At 46.6% G+C, this 22403-nt stretch overlaps 3 protein-coding genes and 1 long non-coding RNA gene across 5 annotated transcripts in view; 1 reads left to right on the forward strand and 3 right to left on the reverse strand.

Annotated features, from left to right (window-relative positions):
* Positions 1-1512, reverse strand: part of LOC148145020 (uncharacterized) — a 76068-nt gene extending 74556 nt beyond the window's left edge. The window contains exon 1 of one of the 2 annotated variants that reach the window (XM_087975636.1): positions 1060-1512. In XM_087975636.1, coding sequence (XP_087831762.1) covers positions 1060-1463 — 404 coding nt within the window. In that variant the 5' untranslated portion in view covers positions 1464-1512. The remainder of the gene's footprint in view (positions 1-1059) is intronic. The other variant, XM_087975637.1, reaches the window with a different exon arrangement.
* The window catches only part of LOC148145018 (uncharacterized), a 268501-nt gene that overhangs the window by 171794 nt on the left and 74304 nt on the right, over positions 1-22403 (reverse strand). The gene's annotated exons all lie outside the window — the stretch shown is intronic.
* LOC148145021 (uncharacterized) overlaps positions 1-22403 on the reverse strand; it is a 159582-nt gene that overhangs the window by 62887 nt on the left and 74292 nt on the right. The gene's annotated exons all lie outside the window — the stretch shown is intronic.
* Positions 7671-21120, forward strand: LOC148145023 (uncharacterized). The gene is made up of 3 exons (XR_015751718.1): positions 7671-8010; positions 15223-15327; positions 20087-21120. It is a non-coding gene; the product is annotated as an uncharacterized LOC148145023 (long non-coding RNA).

The raw sequence follows: 22403 nt of genomic DNA on the forward strand, positions 1-22403 counted from the left end.
TCTGGCTGGGTATCTGAATAGGAAGGGTTTAGAGGGATATGAGTCAAGTGCTGGCAAAGGGGTCTAGATTAATTTAGGATAGCATGTTGGCATGGACAGGTTGGACCGAATAGGTCTATTTCCGTGCTGTACATCTCTATGACTCTAAATAATAAAAAGTCGAATTTTCCAAATAACAAACTATATCCATGTTAACAAGGCTTAGTGTACCACATGCTTTACTAACTATTCTCAACAGGTCCTGTCCCTTCAATGACTGAGGAACATATACATGCTGGTGCATAATCTCCTTCACTAGTATTTACACACTACCCTCAGCAATTGCACAACTAACAGCAAAGGGTAAACAGCACAAGGATTAAACACACAGTGAGGGGTAAACAGCACAAGGATTAAACACACAGTGAGGGGTAAACAGCACAAGGATTAAACACACAGTGAGGGGTAAACAGCACAAGGATTAAACACACAGTGAGGGGTAAACAGCACAAGGATTAAACACACTGAGGGGTAAACAGCACAAGGATTAAACACTGAGGGGTAAACAGCACAAGGATTAAACACAGTGAGGGGTAAACAGCACAAGGATTAAACACACAGTGAGGGGCAAACGGCACAAGGATTAAACACACAGTGAGGGGGTAAACAGCACAAGGATTAAACACACAGTGAGGGGGTAAACAGCACAAGGATTAAACACAGTGAGGGGGTAAACAGCACAAGGATTAAACACACAGTGAGGGGTAAACAGCACAAGGATTAAACACACAGTGAGGGGGTAAACAGCACAAGGATTAAACACAGTGAGGGGGTAAACAGCACAAGGATTAAACACAGTGAGGGGGTAAATAGCACAAGGATTAAACACACAGTGAGGGGGTAAACAGCACAAGGATTAAACACACAGTGAGGGGGTAAACAGCACAAGGATTAAACACACAGTGAGGGGGAAACAGCACAAGCGCCAGTAAAAGCCGATGGAAAGTGAGTGTAAAATGTCACTATGACAGGACAGGCCCCACATTCCTTCCCCTCCGTCCCCCCCACAACCTGCCTCACCTTTCACGTCCCGGGCCCAGTACCTTCCAGGTGGCCCCATAGTTGACACAGGGGCCGCCCCACGACCAGTAGAACTCCACCACCCCGGCGGCCGACGAGTTCCCAAGCAGGCCCTTAACCCCATCCGCCTCCAGAATGCTCACCGGCTCCTGGCTGCTGTACAGCCGGCCGGTGTGGCCGTGACACAGCAGCTGCGCCAGGAAGGCGGCGGCGGCCAGTGACGGGTGTCTGCCCCGGGCCGCGCGGCGCCATTTTCCTAACGGCCGCCCTCCCGCCGCTTCCTCGCTCGAGCGACTTCTCCTCCCAACCGCCTTCGGCCCCGCGAGACGTCTGCACGGGGATGGGCCGGGCCGGGGTGCCTCACCGTCACCAAGCAACAGCCACCTCGCGCTACAACTGCTCATTCACAAAAACAAACTCTCCTATCTCGCTCTGCAGCTGCAGGGGGGACACTGCCACGTTTCCAGGAGCCCTGTCTACATTGGGAAAGCTCACGGCTCAATTTAAACAGATATTCCCACATCTAACGGAACGGCGTCATATCGAAAGGGGGCAATCTGCATTTTAAAGGGACGTGGACATTTTAACGGGTATTTCTGCAAATAAAGAGGTTTAAATGGACAAGATTACATTTCAAAGGGATGTGGGCACATTCAAAGGGATATCTTCACATGTAAAGTGATGCAGTTATATCTAAATGAATCTACATTTCGAAGAGACGTTGCCCTATTTATAAGTAGAGACAGTAGGTGTGAATTGAGTTCAGAAGTGGGGATGTCTTTCTGCAGTGAGGGGGTCATTGAATATATTCAAGGCTGAGTTCATCTGATTTTTGAACAACAAAGTGGATGTTTGTGGGGGAAGGCAAGAACATGGTTTGAAGACCAGTACAGAATGGTTCCAGAGTCATACAGCACAGAAACAGACCCTTAAGTCCAACTAGTCATAGAGATATACAGCATGGAAACAGACCCTTCGGTCCAACTCGTCCATGCCGACCAGATATCCCATCCCAATCTAGTCCCATCTGCCAGCACCTCGCCCATATCCCTCCAAACGCTTCCCATTCATATACCCATCCAGATGGCTTTTAAATGTTGCAATTGGACCAGCCTCCACCACTTCCTCCTGCACCTCATTCTATACATTTACTACCCTCTGTGTGAAAAGGTTACCCCTCACATCTCTTTTGTTTCTTTCCCCCCTCACCTTAAACCTATGCCCTCTTGTTCTGGACCTCCCCCTCCCCCCACTGCAGGGAAAAGATTTTGCCTATTTATCCTCTCCATGCCCTTCATGATTTTATAAACCTCTATAAGGTCACCCCTTAGCCTCCAACGCTCCAGGGAAAACAGCCCTAGCCTCCCTTTAGCTCAAATCCTCCAACCCTGGCAATATCCTTGTAAATGTTTCTGAGCCCTTTCAAGGAAGGAAACCAGAATTGTGCGCAATGTTCCAAATGTGGCCTCACCAATGACCTGTACCTCGACAACATAACTTCGCAAATCCTATACTCAGAGGATTGGGACAGTTTTCAAAACTTACAAAAGACAACCTGGAAAGAATGGAGGGAAAAACCGAACCTTTGAAGGTCAGCTTGGAGGCATCAAGGTCTCAGGACAGGGGGATGGGGATGACCCCAGCTATGGGCCACGTGTGAGCAAACTCTTCCAGATTGATTTACGATATCTGGTCGGTACAGATGAGTTGGACCGAAGGGTCTGTTTCTGTACTGTATACCTCTGACTCTGGCTTTCCACTAATGTTTGCCATGTCAGTATATTCAATTTCTCTCTGGTGTCATTTTACTTCCCCTTCCCAGGGACGTTAACCATTTTGTGTCTGGTTGTTCCTAAAGAAGCTGCGTGGCAGCTTCATCCTGAATTGACACACATTTTATTTGCTTCCCAAAATCAGACCTGCTCACTCTCAGCAGGATCCCAGTGTTGTGAAAGATATTAACTTTCAGGTGGAGGTATCCAAAATTCAGAGAGATGTCAGTCTTGATGTTTTTGCTTTTCTGCCCCTGTAAGATCCTGAATCAGCACCTTCAGGGGAATTAGTTAGAGTGGAGTGAGAACAGAGGGGGAGAGAGAGTGGGATGGTGCTTTCAGGTTTGTGGAACAAGAAAAGAATATTCCACAGAAAGTAGAATTGCTTGTTCAGAATTTCTACCCTGCACTGACAGTGATGACTTTTGTAATCTCTTTTTACAGCGTATTTGAAGATCTGATGGCGGAAGTTTCTCAATCAACAGATGAAGGGCTTACGCCCAAAACATTGACCCTCCTGCTCCTCGGATGCTCTCTGACATCCCTGTGCTTTTCCAGTGCCACATTTTTCGACTGACTCTCCAGTATTTGCAATCCTCACTTCGCCGTCAATGTCTGACAGTCACTCAGTCCACCAGGACCGCAACGATTTTCGACTCATTTCTGTGAGAGGGGTCAAAGCTTTTTAGTTCTGTTTCTGTTTCTGTTTTAGATTAGATTAAATTATATTACAGTGTGGAAACAGGCCCTTCGGCCCAACAAGTCCACACCGACCCGCCGAAGCGCAACCCACCCATACCCCTGCATTTACCCCTTACCTAAGGCTACGGACAATTTAGCATGGCCAATTCACCTGACCTGCACATCTTTGGACTGTGGGAGGAAACCGGAGCACCCGGAGGAAACCCACGCAGACACGGGGAGAACGTGCAAACTCCACACAGTCAGTCGCCTGAGGCGGGAATTGAACCTGACTGAGTGAGTATGTTTTCAGCATCAGTGCGACTGTACGAGAGACCCCACTGTTGCAGCGCACTGTGCATGGAGACTGAAACAGTTATACCGCCTGGGAGGGGCTGGAAATTCGATTGTGTGCGGCTGAAGCTTCATCCATGGAGAAACCTGAGGAATCCCTCCCTGTGGAGAAACGATAGAAGTGTGGCGACTGTGGGAAAGGCTTCTGTTTCCCGTCAGCCCTGGAGACTCATCGGCGCAGTCACACCGGGGAGAGGCCATTCCCCTGCCCTGTCTGCGGGAAGGCCTTCAGACATTCCTCCCACCTGCTGGCCCACCGGCGGGTCCACCCGGGGGAGAGGCCCTTCAGCTGCCCTGAGTGCGGGAAGGACTTTACCCAGGTCTCCACCCTGCTGACCCACCAGCAGATCCACACGGGGGAGAGGCCCTTCAGCTGCCCCGAGTGCGGGAAGGCCTTGACCCAGGTCTCCAACCTCATGACCCACCAGCGTGTCCACACAGGGGAGAGGCCGTTCACCTGCTCTCAGTGCGGGAAGGGCTTCACCTACTCCTCCCACCTGCGGAAGCACCAGTGAGTTCACATGCCATCGCAGGGGGATTGAAGGAGTGACGGCCGAGGGCCATTATCGATTGGACTAGCAACCCGGTTCCAGCAACTCCCGAGTTCGAATCCCGCCACGACAGATGGCAGAATTGGTATTCGGTGAGAAATGTGGAGTTCAGAATCTAACAATGAGACCGTTTCAGGGAGGGGGTGGTGCGGGGGAGAAAGCCCCCATCTGATTCACTCTCTCCCTTGTTAGGGAAGGGAACCGCCTTTGTGGGAAAGGATTCACTCAGTTATTCCAGCTGCATCCTTCACTTGGTCTGGCCTACACGTGACCCCAGACCCACAGCAGTCTGGTTGACTCTACACTGCCCTCCCCTCACTGGCAAATGAGCGGGGAGAAACTTACCAGGATACAGGGTATGGGTGAAGTTGCTGAGTGAGGCAATACTTCCTCCGGATTACGGCTGTAACAAGGATCCAATTACAACCTGGTGCTGCCCAATAGTAAAGACAGTGGGGTGTGTGTGGGCTTTGATCTTGAGCTGTTTTAAAAGCTGCTACTTTGTCTATGCCTTTTTGCTGGGGGGAATCTGAAGCTGTAACAAAGTAGAGTCACAATAAAGGTTACCTGAACTTACTGCCGGGCTCAGACTCTCATTGAAAGCTTTGAGCTCCAAGAGGTTTTTTGTTTAAAGCTGCTCCTCTCTTTCAGCCTCCTGCACTGAGTTTCCAATGTCGTGTATCAGATGGAGCAGTGAATGAGTAGCTAGTATCGTTAGAAACTGTAAATCTTTCAGTACTGCATTGTTTCATCAGCATTGTAAAGTTTACTGGCAGCACCAGGAGGTGTGGGCTGTGTTCACTAGAAACGATGTGGAGGTGTCGGTATTAGACTGGGTTGATAAAGTTAAAAAAATCATACAATTCCAGGTTATTGTCCAACAGGTTTATTTGGAAGCACTAGCTTTCTGAGTGCTGCTCCACAGCTACCCGATGAACATAAGACACAGAACATATATCAAAAGATCAGTGACCTGCAACTGATGGAATATATTGAACAAACCTAGATTGCTGTCAAGTCTTTCATCTCTGAGAATGGGTGCACGTATTGGTTCATTAATGTGTAACTGCCAGAACATCTTTTAAGTCTCATTTTTGAGATGACTGAAGGTTTTATAAAGAAAGTGACATCTCAGCTCAGACATTGCATTTAAAGATTTGAGAATTGAGCCTGAAAATGTGTTGCTGGAAAAGCACAGCATGTCAGGCAGCATCCAAGGAGCAGGAGAATCGACGTTTCGGGCATGAGCCCTTCTTCAGGGAAGGGCTCATGCCCGAAAGTCGATTCTCCTGCTCCTTGGATGCTGCCTGACCTACTGCGCTTTTCCAGCAACACCTTTTCAGCTCTGATCTCCAGCATCTGCAGTCCTCACTTTCTTCCTGAGAATTGAGTCTGTCATTAGTCCAATCTTGAGTCAGACTGGTTCTATTTCCAAATTCATAAAATATTACATGGATTGACTGCCTGGAAATTGTGCGCTTTTTGAGCAAAATTGAATACATCTGCAAATATAATTCTACCAATACAAATTCACCTCATAGAATTGTGTGTGGATGCATGTGAGTTTCTGCGTGATTGTGTGTACATGCTTGGTAAAGTGTGAGTGTGATGGAGTATAAGCCTGAGAGAGTATTGGGGGGTATACATGTGTGTGTGTGTGTGTGTCTGAGGGGGAGCATGTGTGTGAGAAGTATTATTACAAGCAAGGGGTTGCATTTTGTTAAAACAAGAAAGGGCAGGACTTGTACAGATAATGGTAGGGCCCTGGGTCATGTTATAGAACAGACAGACATGGGGGGGGGGGGGGGGTTGTGGTGTTCAGGTACATAGTTCTTTGGAAGTTGCATCACAGGTAGACAGGGCAGTTAAGAAGGCATTTAGCAGCATAGCATTCATTGTTCACACCATTGAGTACAGGGGTTGGGACATCATGTTGAGGTTGTACAGGATGTTGGTGAGGCCACTTTCAGAGTACCGAGTACAGTTCTGATGGCCCTGGAATCGGAAGTATTCTTATCACAGAGGGTTCGGTAAAGATTTGCCAGGACTGGAGTTTTTGAGTTATAAGGAGAGGCTGGGACTTTATTCACTGGAGCACAGGAGGTTGGGGGGTGACTTCATTGAGATGGATAAAATTATGAGGAGTAGAGGTAAGCTGAATACCAAAGGGCTCTTGCTTAGCGTCAGGGAACTCAAAACTTGGGGCCATATTACTTGAGGTGAGGAGAGAGATTTAAAAGGAACCGGAGGGGCAACATTTTGAGAGAGGGTGGCTTTGTATGTGGAATGAACTTACTGAGGATGTGTTAGTTGCCGGTTAATTTACAACGTTTAAACAGCATTTGGATGGGTAGATGAATAGAAAGATTATGGGCCAAATGTAGGCAAGTGGGACTGGTTGAGTTTGGAATCCTGGTCGGCATAGACGAATTGGACCAAAGTGTCTGTTTCTGTGCTGCATACCTTTTCAGAATTCTACTGGTTTCAGTAAGGGGCTTGACAGGATAGATGTCGATCAAATGCTCCTTTATGGGGAGGGTATACAATCCCAACAATGTGGAAGCAGGCCATTCAGCCCATCTCTTCCTTTCTGGCCCTCTGAACAGTATCCCAGCCATATCCAATTATTACTCCATATTTCCATGGCCAATCCAGCCAAACCTGGACATCCCTGGTCACTATGGGTAACTTAGCACGGCCAACCCGAATCTACAAATTACCTTCTCAAGAGTGTAATTTAAATGCAGAGCTTTTCTCAGAAAAATGTCAGTATGACTCAACATTGGGACACAGACAGAATTCACACCTATTGTCTCTACTTATAAATAGGGCAACGTCTATTCGAAATGTAGGTTCATTTAGATATAACTGCGTCACTTTACATATGAAGATATCCCTTTGAATGTGCCACATCCCTTTGAAATATAATCTTGTCCATTTAAACCTCTTTATTTGCAGAAATACCCGTTAAAATGTCCACGTCCCTTTAAAATGCAGATTGCCCCCTTTCGATATGACGCCGTTCCGTTAGATGTGGGAATATCTGTTTAAATTGAGCCGTGAGCTTTCCCAATGTAGACAGGGCTCCTGGAAACGTGGCAGTGTCCCCCCTGCAGCTGCAGAGCGAGACAGGAGAGTTTGTTTTTGTGAATGAGCAGTTGTAGCGCGAGGTGGCTGTTGCTTGGTGACGGTGAGGCTCCCCGGCCCATTCCCGGCCCGGCCCCGCCCATCCCCCGGCCCGGCCCCGCCCACCCCCCGTGCAGACGTCTCGCGGGGCCGAAGGCGGTTGGGAGGAGAAGTCGCTCGAGCGAGGAAGCGGCGGGAGGGCGGCCGTTAGGAAAATGGCGCCGCGCGGCCCGGGGCAGACACCCGTCACTGGCCGCCGCCGCCTTCCTGGCGCAGCTGCTGTGTCACGGCCACACCGGCCGGCTGTACAGCAGCCAGGAGCCGGTGAGCATTCTGGAGGCGGATGGGGTTAAGGGCCTGCTTGGGAACTCGTCGGCCGCCGGGGTGGTGGAGTTCTACTGGTCGTGGGGCGGCCCCTGTGTCAACTATGGGGCCACCTGGAAGGTACTGGGCCCGGGACGTGAAAGGTGAGGCAGGTTGTGGGGGGGACGGAGGGGAAGGAATGTGGGGCCTGTCCTGTCATAGTGACATTTTACACTCACTTTCCATCGGCTTTTACTGGCGCTTGTGCTGTTTCCCCCTCAGTGTGTGTTTAATCCTTGTGCTGTTTACCCCCTCACTGTGTGTTTAATCCTTGTGCTGTTTGCCCCTCACTGTGTGTTTAATCCTTGTGCTGTTTGCCCCTCACTGTGTGTTTAATCCTTGTGCTGTTTGCCCCTCACTGTGTTTAATCCTTGTGCTGTTTGCCCCTCACTGTGTGTTTAATCCTTGTGCTGTTTGCCCCTCACTGTGTGTTTAATCCTTGTGCTGTTTGCCCCTCACTGTGTTTAATCCTTGTGCTGTTTGCCCCTCACTGTGTGTTTAATCCTTGTGCTGTTTGCCCCTCACTGTGTGTTTAATCCTTGTGCTGTTTGCCCCTCACTGTGTGTTTAATCCTTGTGCTGTTTGCCCCTCACTGTGTGTTTAATCCTTGTGCTGTTTGCCCCTCACTGTGTGTTTAATCCTTGTGCTGTTTGCCCCTCACTGTGTGTTTAATCCTTGTGCTGTTTGCCCCTCACTGTGTGTTTAATCCTTGTGCTGTTTGCCCCTCACTGTGTGTTTAATCCTTGTGCTGTTTGCCCCTCACTGTGTGTTTAATCCTTGTGCTGTTTGCCCCTCACTGTGTGTTTAATCCTTGTGCTGTTTGCCCCTCACTGTGTTTAATCCTTGTGCTGTTTGCCCCTCACTGTGTGTTTAATCCTTGTGCTGTTTGCCCCTCACTGTGTGTTTAATCCTTGTGCTGTTTGCCCCTCACTGTGTGTTTAACCCTTGTGCCGTTTGCCCCTCACTGTGTGTTTAATCCTTGTGCCGTTTACCCCCTCACTGTGTGTTTAATCCTTGTGCCGTTTACCCCCTCACTGTGTTTAATCCTTGTGCTGTTTGCCCCTCACTGTGTGTTTAATCCTTGTGCTGTTTGCCCCTCACTGTGTTTTAATCCTTGTGCTGTTTGCCCCTCACTGTGTTTTAATCCTTGTGCCGTTTGCCCCTCACTGTGTGTTTTAATCCTTGTGCCGTTTGCCCCTCACTGTGTGTTTTAATCCTTGTGCCGTTTGCCCTTTGCTGTTACTTGTGCAATTGCTGAGGGTAGTGTGTAAATACTAGTGAAGGATACTATGCACCAGCATGTATATGTTCCTCAGTCATTGAAGGGGCAGGACCTGTTGAGAATGGTTAGTAAAGCATGTGGTGCACTAAGCCTTGTTAACATGGATATAGTTTGTTATTTAGAAAAGTCAACTTTTTATTATTTAGAGTCATAGAGATGTACAGCACGGAAATACACCCATTAGGTCCAACCTGTCCGTGCCAACCCGCTATCCTAAATTAATCTAGTCCCTTTTGCCAGCACTTGACTCATATCCCTCTAACCCTTCCTATTCAGATACCCAGCCAGATACCTTTCGAATGCTGTAATTATACCGGCTTCCACTACTTCCTCTGGCAGCTCATTCCATACATGCACCACCCTCTGCATGGAAACGTTGCCCCTCAGGTACCTTTGTGGTCTCACCCTAAGCCTATGCCCTCTAGTTGTGAATCTCACCCCAACACTGAGGGAAAGACTGAAACATTGAGCAGCCAGACAAATGCAAAAGCAATCAAATATTGAGCCACATGGAAAAAAAATTATGGCTGTACCCTTTTTGTTCTCCCATAGGAATTTGGACACTTAAAATCTGTTAATGACACCAGCATTGCTACAGTGCATATTGTGTACACTCCTCAGTGTCAACAAGCAGGGCACACGTTTGCTGGTGTCACCAAAACATTGAGCATGTTCCTCGCTGTCGGCAGAAAAGGGACGAGACCCACTTTAGATGGACAAATAAGGAGCACTGGAGGACCGGAGGGAGAATTGTCCTCCTGCCATTCGGAGCTCCCCTATTGGTGAATGTGGAAGTTGGACCATGAGGTTCTGAAGCTCCTGCTCCTCCTCTCTCTGAATGAAGATTGAGGTTCACCTCAGACTGCAATTTCTTTCCTCTGTCCAACATCTGAGAGTACGGCACTCTCTTTTCTCACCCCCCATTTCCATTTACGTTTCATTCTGAGGTTCAGTTGTTGACTTGGAGCAACTGAAAGAAATGGGAGTGAATCCAGGTGAGGGGACAGAGTCTGGAAAAGTTAGTCCAAGCCTTTGTTCTCAATTAGCAAAATAGACAGGCAGGAGACTGAAAGAACGCAGCAAGCTAGGCAGTATCAGAAGGTGGAGAAGTCGAGGGATCTGGTGTACCCTTGTTCAGGTCTGGGGGTGGGTAGAGGGAGAGCTGTGGAACAAGGGTGTGCTGTGGTCAGGGTATTGAAGTGGGGAAAGGTGGAGACAGGCAGAGGGTACAATAGACAATAGGTGCAGGAGAAGGCTATTCTGCCCTTCGAGCCAGCACCACCATTCATTGTGATAATGGCTGATCATCCTCAATCAGTATTCTGTTCCTGCCTTATCCCCATAACCTGGTACGACCTGGTTGGGGAATGGGAGGAAGGAATCTAGTTGGAAGGGAAGAGTGGAAGGGGTTGGGAAGTGTGTTGGGGGATGGGATGGGAGATTATTTGAAATTGGCGAACTCAATGTTGTGTCTTCCGGGCTGTTGAGTGCTCAGACAGAAGATGAGGTTTTGTTCCTCCAATTAGTGGTTTGGTTTGTTGTGGTAATGGAGGAAGCCAAAAATAGTCATGTCAGAAGGGGAGTGGGAAAGGGCTTTAAAATGGGTGGAGACTGGGAAGTCTGCTCAGCCTCTGCGGATCCCTGCTGTGATGCTCAGCAAACCGTTCCCCAAGTTTACGCTCGGTTTCCCGATGTAGAGAAGACCACAATTGGCAAAGTACAGCAGGTCAAGCAGCATCCGATCAGTAGGACAGTCGAAGTTTTGGGCACGAGCCCTTCATCAGGAATGATGCGTGGATGTTCAGAGGGGCATCAGTGTCCTTCTGTGCCAGTTGTCAGACAGGTGCAGCAGGCAATGAGCAAGGCAAGTGGTGTATTAGCAAGAGGCATTAAGTTCAGAAGTGAGGATGTCTTCCTGCAGTTAGGGGGTCATTGAATATATTCAAGGCTGAGTTCATCTGTTTTTTATGTGAATGTTTATGGGGAAGGCAAGAAAATGGTTTTAAGACTAGTGTAGAACCGAGTTACAGAGCCATGCAGCACAGAAACAGCCCCTTCAGTCCAACTAGTGAAAATGGAGGGACTGATTGTGGGATGGAGATTTTCAGCTTCCAAGGAATGAGAGAGGAAAGAGTTCACTATAAATTAGAATTTATGGCATCGGTTGATGAGCCGAGGAGTGTCAGTTGGAGTTTAATTTAGAGAAATCAGAGTTTGCATTTTGGTCAAGCAATCCAGGCAGGACTGACACAGTTAAGGGGAGTGTTGCAGAATAAAGAGACCTTGGAGTGCTGGAGTCTCAGGTGGATAGAGTAGTGAAGGCAGCGTTTGGTTTGCTTTCCTTCATTGCTCATAGCATTGAGTATAGGAGTTGTGCGATCATGTTATACACACTTCTCACTCGAAAGTGTTATCTAACTGCTTAACTGTTTCTGTTCTTTGGTATGTTAATCCCAGAACCTGTTTTCAGTAACTTTCTCAAGAACGCAATTTAAATGCAGAGCTTTTATATCAAAAATGTCAGGCTGACTCGACATTGGGACCCAGAGAGAATTCACACCTATTGGTGGGTAGGCTGGGACTTTTTTCACTGGAGCACAGGAGGTTGAAAGGTGAAGGTATCGGGTGCCTCATTAGCAAGTTTGCAGATGGGCATTCGGATTGATGGAATATCAGATAGTGAAGGGGACTGTCAGACAATACAGCAGAATATAGATCGGAGAGTTGGGAGGAGAAATGGCAGATGGAGTTCAATCCAGACAAATGCAAGGTGATGCATTTTGGAAGATGCAATTCAAGAGCGAGCTATACAGTAAATGGAAAGGTCCTGGGGGAAATTGATGTACAGAGAGATCTGGGTGTTCGGGTCTATAGTTCTCTGAAGGTGGCAATGACTGTCAGTAGAGTGGTCAAGGCAGCTTACGACACGTGTTCCATCATCAGACGGATTGAGTAAAAGAGCTGGCAGGTCATGTTAAAGTTATATAAGATTTTGGTTTGGCGCATTTGGAATACTGCGTACAATTCCGCATCGCCAGATTTCCAAAAGGATGTGGGTACGTTTGGAGAGAGTGCAGAGGTGTTCACCAGGATGTTGCCTGTTATGGAGAGCGCAAGCTATGAGGAGAGGTTGAGTAGATTAGGATTATTTTCATTGGAAATAAGGAGGTGGAGGGTGGGGGTCCTGATTGAGGCTGAAAAACCATGAGGGGTGTAAACAGGGGTGGATAGTAAGAATTATTTTCCCAGAGGGGAAGACTTAATTACTCAGGGTCACGAGTTCAAAGTGAGAGGAGAAAGGTTTGAGGGAGATGTACATGGAAAGTTCTTTACACTGAGGGTGGTGGGTGTCTCGAATGCATCGCCAGCGGAGGTAGTAGGGTTGGGATCGATAGCGTTGTTTAAGATGTATCTAGACAGAGACATGAATGGGCAAGGAACAGAGGGATACAGATCCTTAGAAAATAGGCAGCAGGTTTAGACAGAGTATCTCGATCAGCATAGCCTTGGAGGGCTGAAGGGCCTGTTCCCGTGCTGTGAGGTTCTTTGTTCTCTTTATAGAGGTTTACAAAACTGAGGGGCAAAGATAAGGTGAACGGCATGTGTCGTTTCAAGATTAGGGAGCAAATTAAGGTGAGAGGAGAAAGATTTAAAAAACACATGAGGAGCACCTTTTTTTTAAACAGTGGTTTGTGTGGAATGAATGTCCAGAGGAAATGGTGGATGCAGGTTGAGTAACAACGTTTAAAAAACATTTGGATAAGTACATGAATAGGAAAGGTTCAGGGGATATGGGGCAAACACAGGCAGGTGGGACGAGTTTAGTTTGTGAATATAGTCAGCATGGACTAGTTGGGCTGAAGGGTCTGTTTCTGTGCTGTATGACTCTGTAACTGTTCTGTGCTGGTCTTGAAACCATTTTCCTTGCCTTCCCCCATAAACATCCACTTCATGGTTGTTCTAAAATCAGATGAACTCAGCCTTGAATCTCTTCAATGACTCCCTAACTGCAGGAAGACATCCCGACTTCTGAAATCAATTCCTCTTGCTAATATTCCTCTTGCCTGGCTGATTGCTTGCTGCATCCGTCTGACAACTGGCAGTGACTGGTGTGGAAGGACGATGAGGCCACGTTTTACATCCACACATCATTCCTGAGGAAGGGCTCGTGCCTGAAACGTCGATTCTCCTGCTCCTCGGATGCTGTCTGACCTCCTGTGCTTTTCCAGTGCCACATTATTCGACTCTCATCTCCAGCATCTGCAGTCCTCACTTTCTCCACATCCCAATATGTCACCATTTAAACAACGTACCTCCTTTCAGCAGTTATTTTTTCATAACCGAGGCTATAACTTCACACTGTGGGCCTGCATTTGCCGTGCGTTTGCCAATTGAGACACAGACCTGGACCAACGTTTCCCGTCTCTGTCCCTTCCCTAGATTCACTCGCTTTCTTTTCAGTTGCTGCAAGTCAGCAATTTAACCCCAGAATGAAAAAATGAAATGGTAAAGACAGTGCCGTACTCACAGATGGTGGAGAGAGGAAGGACGTTGCAGTCTGAGGTGAAGCTCGATCTTCATTTGGAGAGGAGCAGCAGCTTCAGAACCTGATGGTCCATCTTCCGCATTCAGACAATTGGGGAGCTCTGATTGGCAGGAGGACCAGGCTCCTTGTCTGGCTTCTCATTGGTCCATTTAAAGAAGGGTTTGCACTGTTTCTGCAGACAGAGCATGCGCGGCTTTTGCTGAACCAGCATAGAGTCAGAAGTGTACAGCATGGAAACAGACCCTTCGGTCCAACCTGTCCATGCCGACCAGATATCCCAACCCAATCTAGTCCCGCTCCTCAACACCTGGCCCACATCCTTCCAAACCTGTCCTATTTATATATCCATTCAAATGCCTCTTAATTGTTGTTGCATTTGTACCGGCCTCCACCATTCCCTCTGGCAGCTCATTGCATACACGTACTACGCTCTGTGTGAAAAAATTGCCCCGTAGGTTTCTTTTACATTTTTCCCCTCTGACCCGAAATCTATGCCCTCTAGTTCTGGACTCCCCAACCCAAGGGAAAAAACTTTGTCTATTTATCTTGTCCATGCCCGTCATAATTTTTTAAACCTTTATAAGGTCACCACTCAGCCTCTGACACTCCAGGGAAAATAGCCCCAGCCTGTTCAGCCTCTCCCTCTAACTGTACCTCTTATGCTCGCATCCAAATCATTTATATAAGTGACAAGAAGTAGAGGACCGAGCACCGATCCTTGTGGCACTCCACTGGTCGCAGGCCTCCAGTCTGAAAAACAACCCTCCTCCACCACCCTCTGTCTTCTACCTTTGAGCCAGTTCTGTATCCAAATGGCTAGTTCCCTCTGTATTCCTTGAGATCTCACCTTGCTAATCAGTCTCCCACGGGGTACCTTGTCAAACGCCTTACTGAAGTCCATATAGATCACATTACTGCTCTGCCTTCCTCAATCCTCTTTGTAACTTCCTCAAAAAACTCAATCAAGTTTGTGAGACATGATTTCCCACACAAAACCATGTTGACTATCCCGAATCAGTCCTTGTCTTTTCAAATACATGTACATCCTCTCCCTCAGGATTCTCTCCAACAATGTGCCCACCACTGACGTCAGCCTCACTGGTCTATAGTTCCCTGGCTTGTCCTTACCACCCTTCTTAAACAGTGGCCCAATGTTAGCCAACCTCTAGTCTTCTGGCATCTCACCTGACATGCACAGTATGCTGTATAGAGATGCTGTTCCTGATGGATTTAAAGTGTCCAACTGCCACAATTTCTACCCCCCCCCCCCAGTCACTTGACATCACCGCGCAGGCTCCTCGCTATTTTTGATGTTCATGTTACCTAGAACCCTCATGATTATATCAATCTCAATGAGGTCACCCCTCAACCTCCTGTGCTCCAGTGAAGAGATTCACAGCCTCTCCTTATAACTCAAACCCTCCAGACTTGGTAATATCCTGGTGAATCTTTACTGAACCCTCTGTAATAGTATTCTTCCTATTACAGGGCCACCAGAAACGTTCTCAGTACTCTACAAGTGGCTTCACCCACATCCTGTACAACTTCTAAATGATGTCCCAACTCCTTTATTCAATGGTGTGGACAAATAAGGTAAGTGTGCTGAATGCCTTCTGAAGCACCCTTCCAACCAGTGATGCAACTTTCAATGAAGTATGTACCTGAACCCCCCCCTCCCCCATATCCCTCTGTACAAGTCCTGCCCTTATTTTAGGAAAATGCAATCCCTCACTTTTATCTGTACCCCTCATACACACACTCTCTCTCAGATGTAGACACACCCTCTTACAGGCTTCTCCTCCATCACACTCCCTTGACAAAGCATGTGCACACATGCTCTCTCGCGCGCGCGCGCACACACCCACACATAACGATGGAGTGCATTTGCAGAATTATATTTACAGATATATTCAACTTTGCACAAAAAGCGCACAACATCCAGGTAGTCAATCCATGTAATGTTTTATACATTCCTAGTTTGGAAATAGTACCAGTCTGATTTAAGATTGGGATACTGACATACATTGTCTGGGCTGAGATGTCACCAGTTTAAAAAAACCCTTGTGATTTTGAGGATATGACTGAATAGTAGTACTGCGATGTACCCATTCTAAAAGATGAAAGACTTAACAGCAATCTACATTTGTCAATATATCATATCAGTTGCATGACACTGTGACCTTTTGCTCTTAACTCTGTGTCTTATGATCCTGCTCCACAGTTATCCGATGAAGTGCTTCCAAATAAACCTGTTGGACTATAACCCGGTGTTGTGATTTTTAAACCGTGTCCCACCTAGTCCAACAGCAGCACCTCCACCTCCTTTCTAATGAACAGAGCCCACACTTCCCAGTGCTGCCAGTAAACTGCCGTTGAAACAATGCAGTGCCTGCACTCCCGAAAAATGTAAACTTCTGACGAAACCAGCTACTCAGTCACTGCTCCATCTGATATACAACATTGGAAACTTAATGCAGGAGGCTGCAAGAAATAAGCAGCTTTAAAACAAAAACCGCTTGGAGCTCTAAGCTTTCAATGAGAGTCTGAGTCCGGCAGAATGTTCAGGTAACCTTTATTGTGTCCCAACATTGTTACAGCTTCAGTTGCCCCCAGCAAAAAGGCAGAGAAAGAGGAGATGTTTGTTAGACAGCTCAACAACAGGGGGAGGCGCAAGGGGCAGGGCAAGGCCAACAGCAGGCCCCCGCACTACGCCTGCATTGCCTTGCACAGTTTACAAAAATCCCTTCCCCTTCACAGACTCCAAACAGTGTGGGAGCAGGCCACTCGGCCCAAAGACTACACACTGATCCTCCGAAGGGTAACCCACCCACGCAATTCCCCTACCCCTATTGCTCAACATTTACCCGTGACTAATGCACCTAACCTGCACATCCCTGTGCCTGATATCCCAACCCAATCTCGTCCCGCCTGCCAGCACGGGGCCCACATCCCTCCAGTTGCTTTTTAAGTGTTGTAATTGTACCAGTCTCCACCACTTCCTCTGGCAGCTTATTCCATACACGTACCACCCTCTAAATGAAAAGGTTGCCTCTTAGGTCTCTTTCATATCTTTCCCCTCTCACTGTAAACCTATGCCCTCTATTTCTGGACTCTCCCACCTCAGGGAAAAGACTTTGTCTATCTATCCTATCCATGCCCCTCATGATTTCATAACCTTCTATAAGGTCACCCCTCAGCCTCTGACGCTCCAGGGAAAACAGCCCCAGTCTGTTCTGTCTCTCCCTATAGCTCAAATCTTCCAGTCTTGGCAACATCCTTGTAAATCTTTTCTGAACCCTTAAGTTTCATAACATCTTTCTGATAGGAAGGAAACCAGAATTGCACACAATATTCCAACTGTACAGCAGTAACATGACCTCCCAACTCCTGTACTCAATATTCTGACCAAATAAAGGAAAGCATACAAAACACCATCTTCACTATCCTATCAACCTGCGACTCCACTTTCAAGGAGCTATGAACTTGCACTCCAAGGTCTCTTTGTTCAGCAACACCCCCAAGGACCTTACCATTAAGTGTATAAGTCCTGCTAAGATTTGCTTTCCCAAAATGCAGCACCTCGCATTTATCTAAATTAAACTCCATTTGCCACTTCTCAGTCCATTGGCCCATCTGATCAAGATCCCATTGTAATCTGAAGTAACCTCCTTCGCTGTCCACTACACCTCCAATTTTGGTGTCATCAGCAAACTTACTTACTATTACCACTTATGCTCACATCCAAAAAGTAGTGGGCTCATTATCTATTTTCAAAGTGGAATTGACAATATATTACATGTACTGACTGCCTGCAGATTGTGCAGTCTTTCAGCAAAGTAGAATGTTTAGGGTGCAGGTTTGCTCGCTGAGCTGTAGGTTTGATATCTAGACGTTTCATTACCTGGCTTGGTAATATCATCAGTGGTGACAATGTTTAATCCCAAATGGAGCAATTAAGTGCAAAGTTACTTTCAACCATTTAATAAAACACTGCAAATTTTATTTCATATGAAAATACATTCATTTTATAATTTGGATAAGATCTTTACAAAGGAAATATCACTAAACAAAATAGCTTTCCTGAGTATCAATATTGACAACAGTTATGCAGCTATTATTTGTCAATTGACCAACTAATTGAAATAATTTCAGAATAAATGAGCTGCTTCATTATTATACATTGAGATATTGCATATCTTGGCTCTCACCCAAGTATTCTCCAAAGAAGAAAATGCATCTGGATGGGGACATGAATGGTAAAAATTCAGAGGGATATGGGCCAAATGCTGGCAAATGGGTCACTAGATTAATTTAGGATATCTGGTTGGCCTGGACTGAAGGGTTTGTTTCTGTGTGCTCATTACAGATGCCCCTCTTCTGGGATCCCCATACTAGCTGTTATTTTCATGAAATAATCTGACAATTGTTGACTTCCATCAACCTATTTCATCCGGAGAAAATTCCTCTCTCTGCAAAGTGTGGTTCAAGTTGGCAAATTCAATCCTCCTCCAGTCCTCAGGAACACAATCTATAATGCGCAACGTTCTCAATACCTGTTTAACGTTCAGTGGGGAAACTATTTTCGGTCCAACAGTTACACAGAATTCCTCAGAAATGTTTTTGGCAAATGTACTGCTCCCACGAGAGCTCATGGGCCTACAGTTCAAATGCTTTTAACAGCTTTTTTTCTCATTTCCCCGCCTTCCCAGGATGCAGAATTTCTCCCACCAGAAATTGTTTGCCCTGAAAAAAATCCAGCAGGAACATGATTATGGAGCTATCAGTAAAAATGCTTCATATGGGTCAACCAAGGTTAGAAATGGAAGAACATCTCTGTTCAAAGTTACTGTTCATTTGCCCTTTCAAAATTCCTTGAATTTAAGGCGTTCCATTGTAGCATTTAATTATGATCCATTAAAAGCAACATCCAGTCTCATCTGAGTGAGGAACCGACTCAACAAGCGAAATAACTTTTCTGTCTGCTCTTGAGATGTGACATCCTCACCATCTCTCTGTTGATGCAACAGGATTACCAGAGCTGGAAGTACCACTCTCGGAATACAATTGCTGATTGACAGTTTACTTCTGTTGCTTAACGTAAGGATTTAAAAGCTGCTAGCCTGATCTCGCACAAAGCACAAAAACAAACTGTGCCTGTGCAGAGGAGAAATTTCACTTGGAATAGATCACAAAATAAGAACTGTTAGCAGTCCCACAACTCATGTGTTTCCCACGGACAAAGTTAAAAATCACACAACACCAGGTTATAATCCAACAGGTTTGTTTGGAAGCACTAGCTTTCGGAGCGCCACTCCTTCATCAGGTAGTTTTGGAGAATGAGATCATGATCACAATTTATATCCAAAGGAGTCTAGCGTCATGGAAATGTGACACATCAAACAATTTTAGATTAAATCCTTCATCTTTTAGAATAGGTTTCTGCTCTTTGGTTTGTTAATCCCAGAACTTGTTTTTTGTTACCTTCTCAAGAATGTCATTCAAATGCAGAGCTTTTCTAACAATAAGTGTGAATTCTGTCTGCGCCTGAATGTTGAATCAGACTCACATTTTTCTACATTTAAATTACATTTTTGAGAAGGTAATTTACAGATTAGGGTGTAGAGGTTCGGGTGGATCGGCTGTGCTAAAGTACCCATAGTGACCAGGGATGTGAAACTTGGGGTGGATTGACCATGGGAAATACTGAATAAGGGGGTGGGATGCTGTTCAGAGGGCCAGTGTGGAATAGAAGGGCTGAATGGCCTGTTTCCGCATTGTTGGGATTCTATGACTCCCACCACAAAGGAGCATTTTATTGGCATCTATCCTGTCAAGCCCCTTTCAGAATTCTACTGGTTTCAATAAGATCACTTCTGGTTCAGAGAGGAAGACAGCATAGAAATAGATTCTTTGGTCCAATTCATCCATGGCGACCAGGGTTCCCAAACTAAACTAGCCTCACTCTAAACCTTTCTCTTCATGTCCCCATCCAAATGTCGTTTAGACTTTGTAAACGTACCTGCATTGACCACATCCTCAGCAAGTTCATTCCACGTGTCAACCATCCTCTGTCAAAACGTTGCCCCTCAGGTTCCTTTTAAATCTCTCTCCTGTCACTTTAAAGCAATATGCCCCCTAGTCTTGAGCTCCCCAACGCTAAGGAAGAGCCCTTTGCTATTCACCTTACCTCCACTCCTCGTGATTTTATCAATCTCCATGATATCACCCCCCAACCTCCTGTGCTCCAGTGAAAAAAGTCCCAGCCTGTCATTATAACTCAAACCCTCCAGTCCTGGCAACATCCTGGTAAATCTTTACCGAACCCTCTCTAATAGTATTCTTCCTATTACAGGGACACGAGAACCATACTCGGTACTCTGAAAGTGGCCTCACCAACATCCTGTACAACCTCAACATGATGTCCCAACTCCTATACTCAATGGGGTGAACAATGAAGGCAAGTGTGCTAAACACCTTCTTAACCACCCTGTCTCGCAGCGAAGCAACTTTGAAAGAACTGTGTACCTGAACCCCACGTCTCTCTCTCACAGCATGACACAGGGCCCTACCATTAACTGTACAAGTCCTGACCGTCCTTGCTTTAGCAAAACACAAGCCCTTGCTTTTATTCATACCTCACTCATACACACGTGCTCTCAGACACGCACACATACACCCCCAACACACTCTTATGTGTACTCATGCATAAACTCACATAGCACTTTTTGAGCAAATTTGTATTGGCAGAATTATATTTGCAGATACATTCAATTTTGCTCAACAAGTACACAGTCTGCAGGCAGTCAATCCATGTAATATTTTATAAATTCATACTTTGGAAATAGAACCAGTCTGATTCAAAATTGGGACATTGACAGACTCGACCCTCACACCTTTATCTGGGCTGTCTGGGCTGAGTTGTGACTTTTTTCAAAAAAAACTGAAGTCATCTTGAGAATGTGAATCAAAAGATGTTATGGGATTTACATATTAATGAACTGAAACCTGCAACGCATTCTAAAAGGTGAAAGACTTAACAACAATCTTGGTTTGTTCAATATATCCTTTCAGTTGCATGACACTGGGATCTTTTGCTATAAAATCTGTGTCTTATGATCCTGTCTCCACAGCTACCCGATGAAGCAGCAGTGCTCCAAAAGCTCTCACTTCCAAATAAACCTGTTGGACTATAACCTGGTGTTGTGTGATTTTTAACTTCGTCCAGGCGAGTCCACCACCCGCTCCTCCACATAATTTCTAGTGAGCACAACCCACACCTCCCAATGCTGCCAGTAAACTTTACAACGCCGATGAAATGACACACTATGCACTCCTGAAAAATTCACTTTCTAACGAAACTGGCTGCTCATTCTGATCCATCTGATACGCGACATTGGAAGCTTAGTGCAGAAAGCTGAAAGAAATGAGCAGCTTTAAAACAAAAACCTTGGAGCTCAAAGCTTTCAATGAGAGTCTGAGCGGGGGGTAAATTCAGGTAACTTTTATTGAGATCCAACTTTGTTACAGCTTCAAACCCCCTCAGTAAAAAGGCAGAGAAAAAGTAGCTGCTTTTTCAACAGTTCAAGGTCAAAGCGCACACCCTACACCATCCCCAACCCACCTCACTTCTTTACTATTGGTCACCACCAAGTTGTCCCTTTGTAATTGGGGAGAAAGTGAGGTCTGCAGATGCTGGAGATCAGAGATGGAAATGTGTTGCTGGAAAAGCGCAGCAGGTCAGGCAGCATCGAGGGAACAGGAGAATCGACGTTTCGGGCATTAGCCCTTCCTAGATGCTGCCTCACCTGCTGTGCTTTTCCAGCAACACATTTCCACCTTTGTAATTGCCCTTCCCGCACAGGGGGCAGCTGAAGAGCCTCTCTCCTGTGTGGATCCGCTGGAGGGTCAGCAGGCTGGAGGCCTGGGTAAATCTCTTCCCGCACCCGGGGCAACTGAAGGGCCTCTCCCCCATGTGGACCCGCTGGTGCCTCAGCAGGGTGGAGGAATCGCTGAAGGCCTTCCTGCACACTGGGCAGCTGCAGGGCGTCTCCCCAGTGTGGATCCGCTGGTGGGTTAGCAGGGTGGAAGAAGTGCTGAAGCCCTTCCCGCAGACGGGACAGGGGAACGGGCTCTCCCTGGTGTGGCTGCGCCGATGAGTCTCCAGGACAGATGGGACACAGAAGCTTTTCCTGCAGTCGCCACACTTCCATCGTTTCTCCACGGGGCTGGATTCCTCGGGTTTCTCCATGGCCGAAGCTTTAGTTACACACAAATGCGTGTGGAGCCCCTCCCCACCGTGAATTCCTCTTCCCAGGCTCAACACTCAGTGCACTTCAAAAGTAGGGTCTCTCATCCAGTCCCACGGATGCTGAAAACGTACTCAAACAGGAACCAAAACTTTGCTCCTTCTCACAGAATCATAGTTGAAAATTGTTGTGGTCCCGATGGATTGAGTGACTGTCAGACATTGATGTCAAAGTGAGGACTGCAGACGCTGGAGAGTCAGTGTCGAAAAGTGTGCCGCTGGAAAAGCACAACCGATCAGGCAGCATCAGAGGAGCAGGAGAGTCAATGTTTTGGGCTTAAGCCCTTCATCTGTTGATTTTGAAGCTTCAGTCTTCAGATCTTCAAATACACTGTTAAAAACAGATTACAAAAGTCATCACTAT

This window comes from Chiloscyllium plagiosum, unplaced genomic scaffold, assembly GCF_037043375.1.
Source record: "Chiloscyllium plagiosum isolate Xiang-an unplaced genomic scaffold, Cpla_swu_hap1 HiC_scaffold_27, whole genome shotgun sequence".
NCBI classification, from domain to species: domain Eukaryota; kingdom Metazoa; phylum Chordata; class Chondrichthyes; order Orectolobiformes; family Hemiscylliidae; genus Chiloscyllium; species Chiloscyllium plagiosum.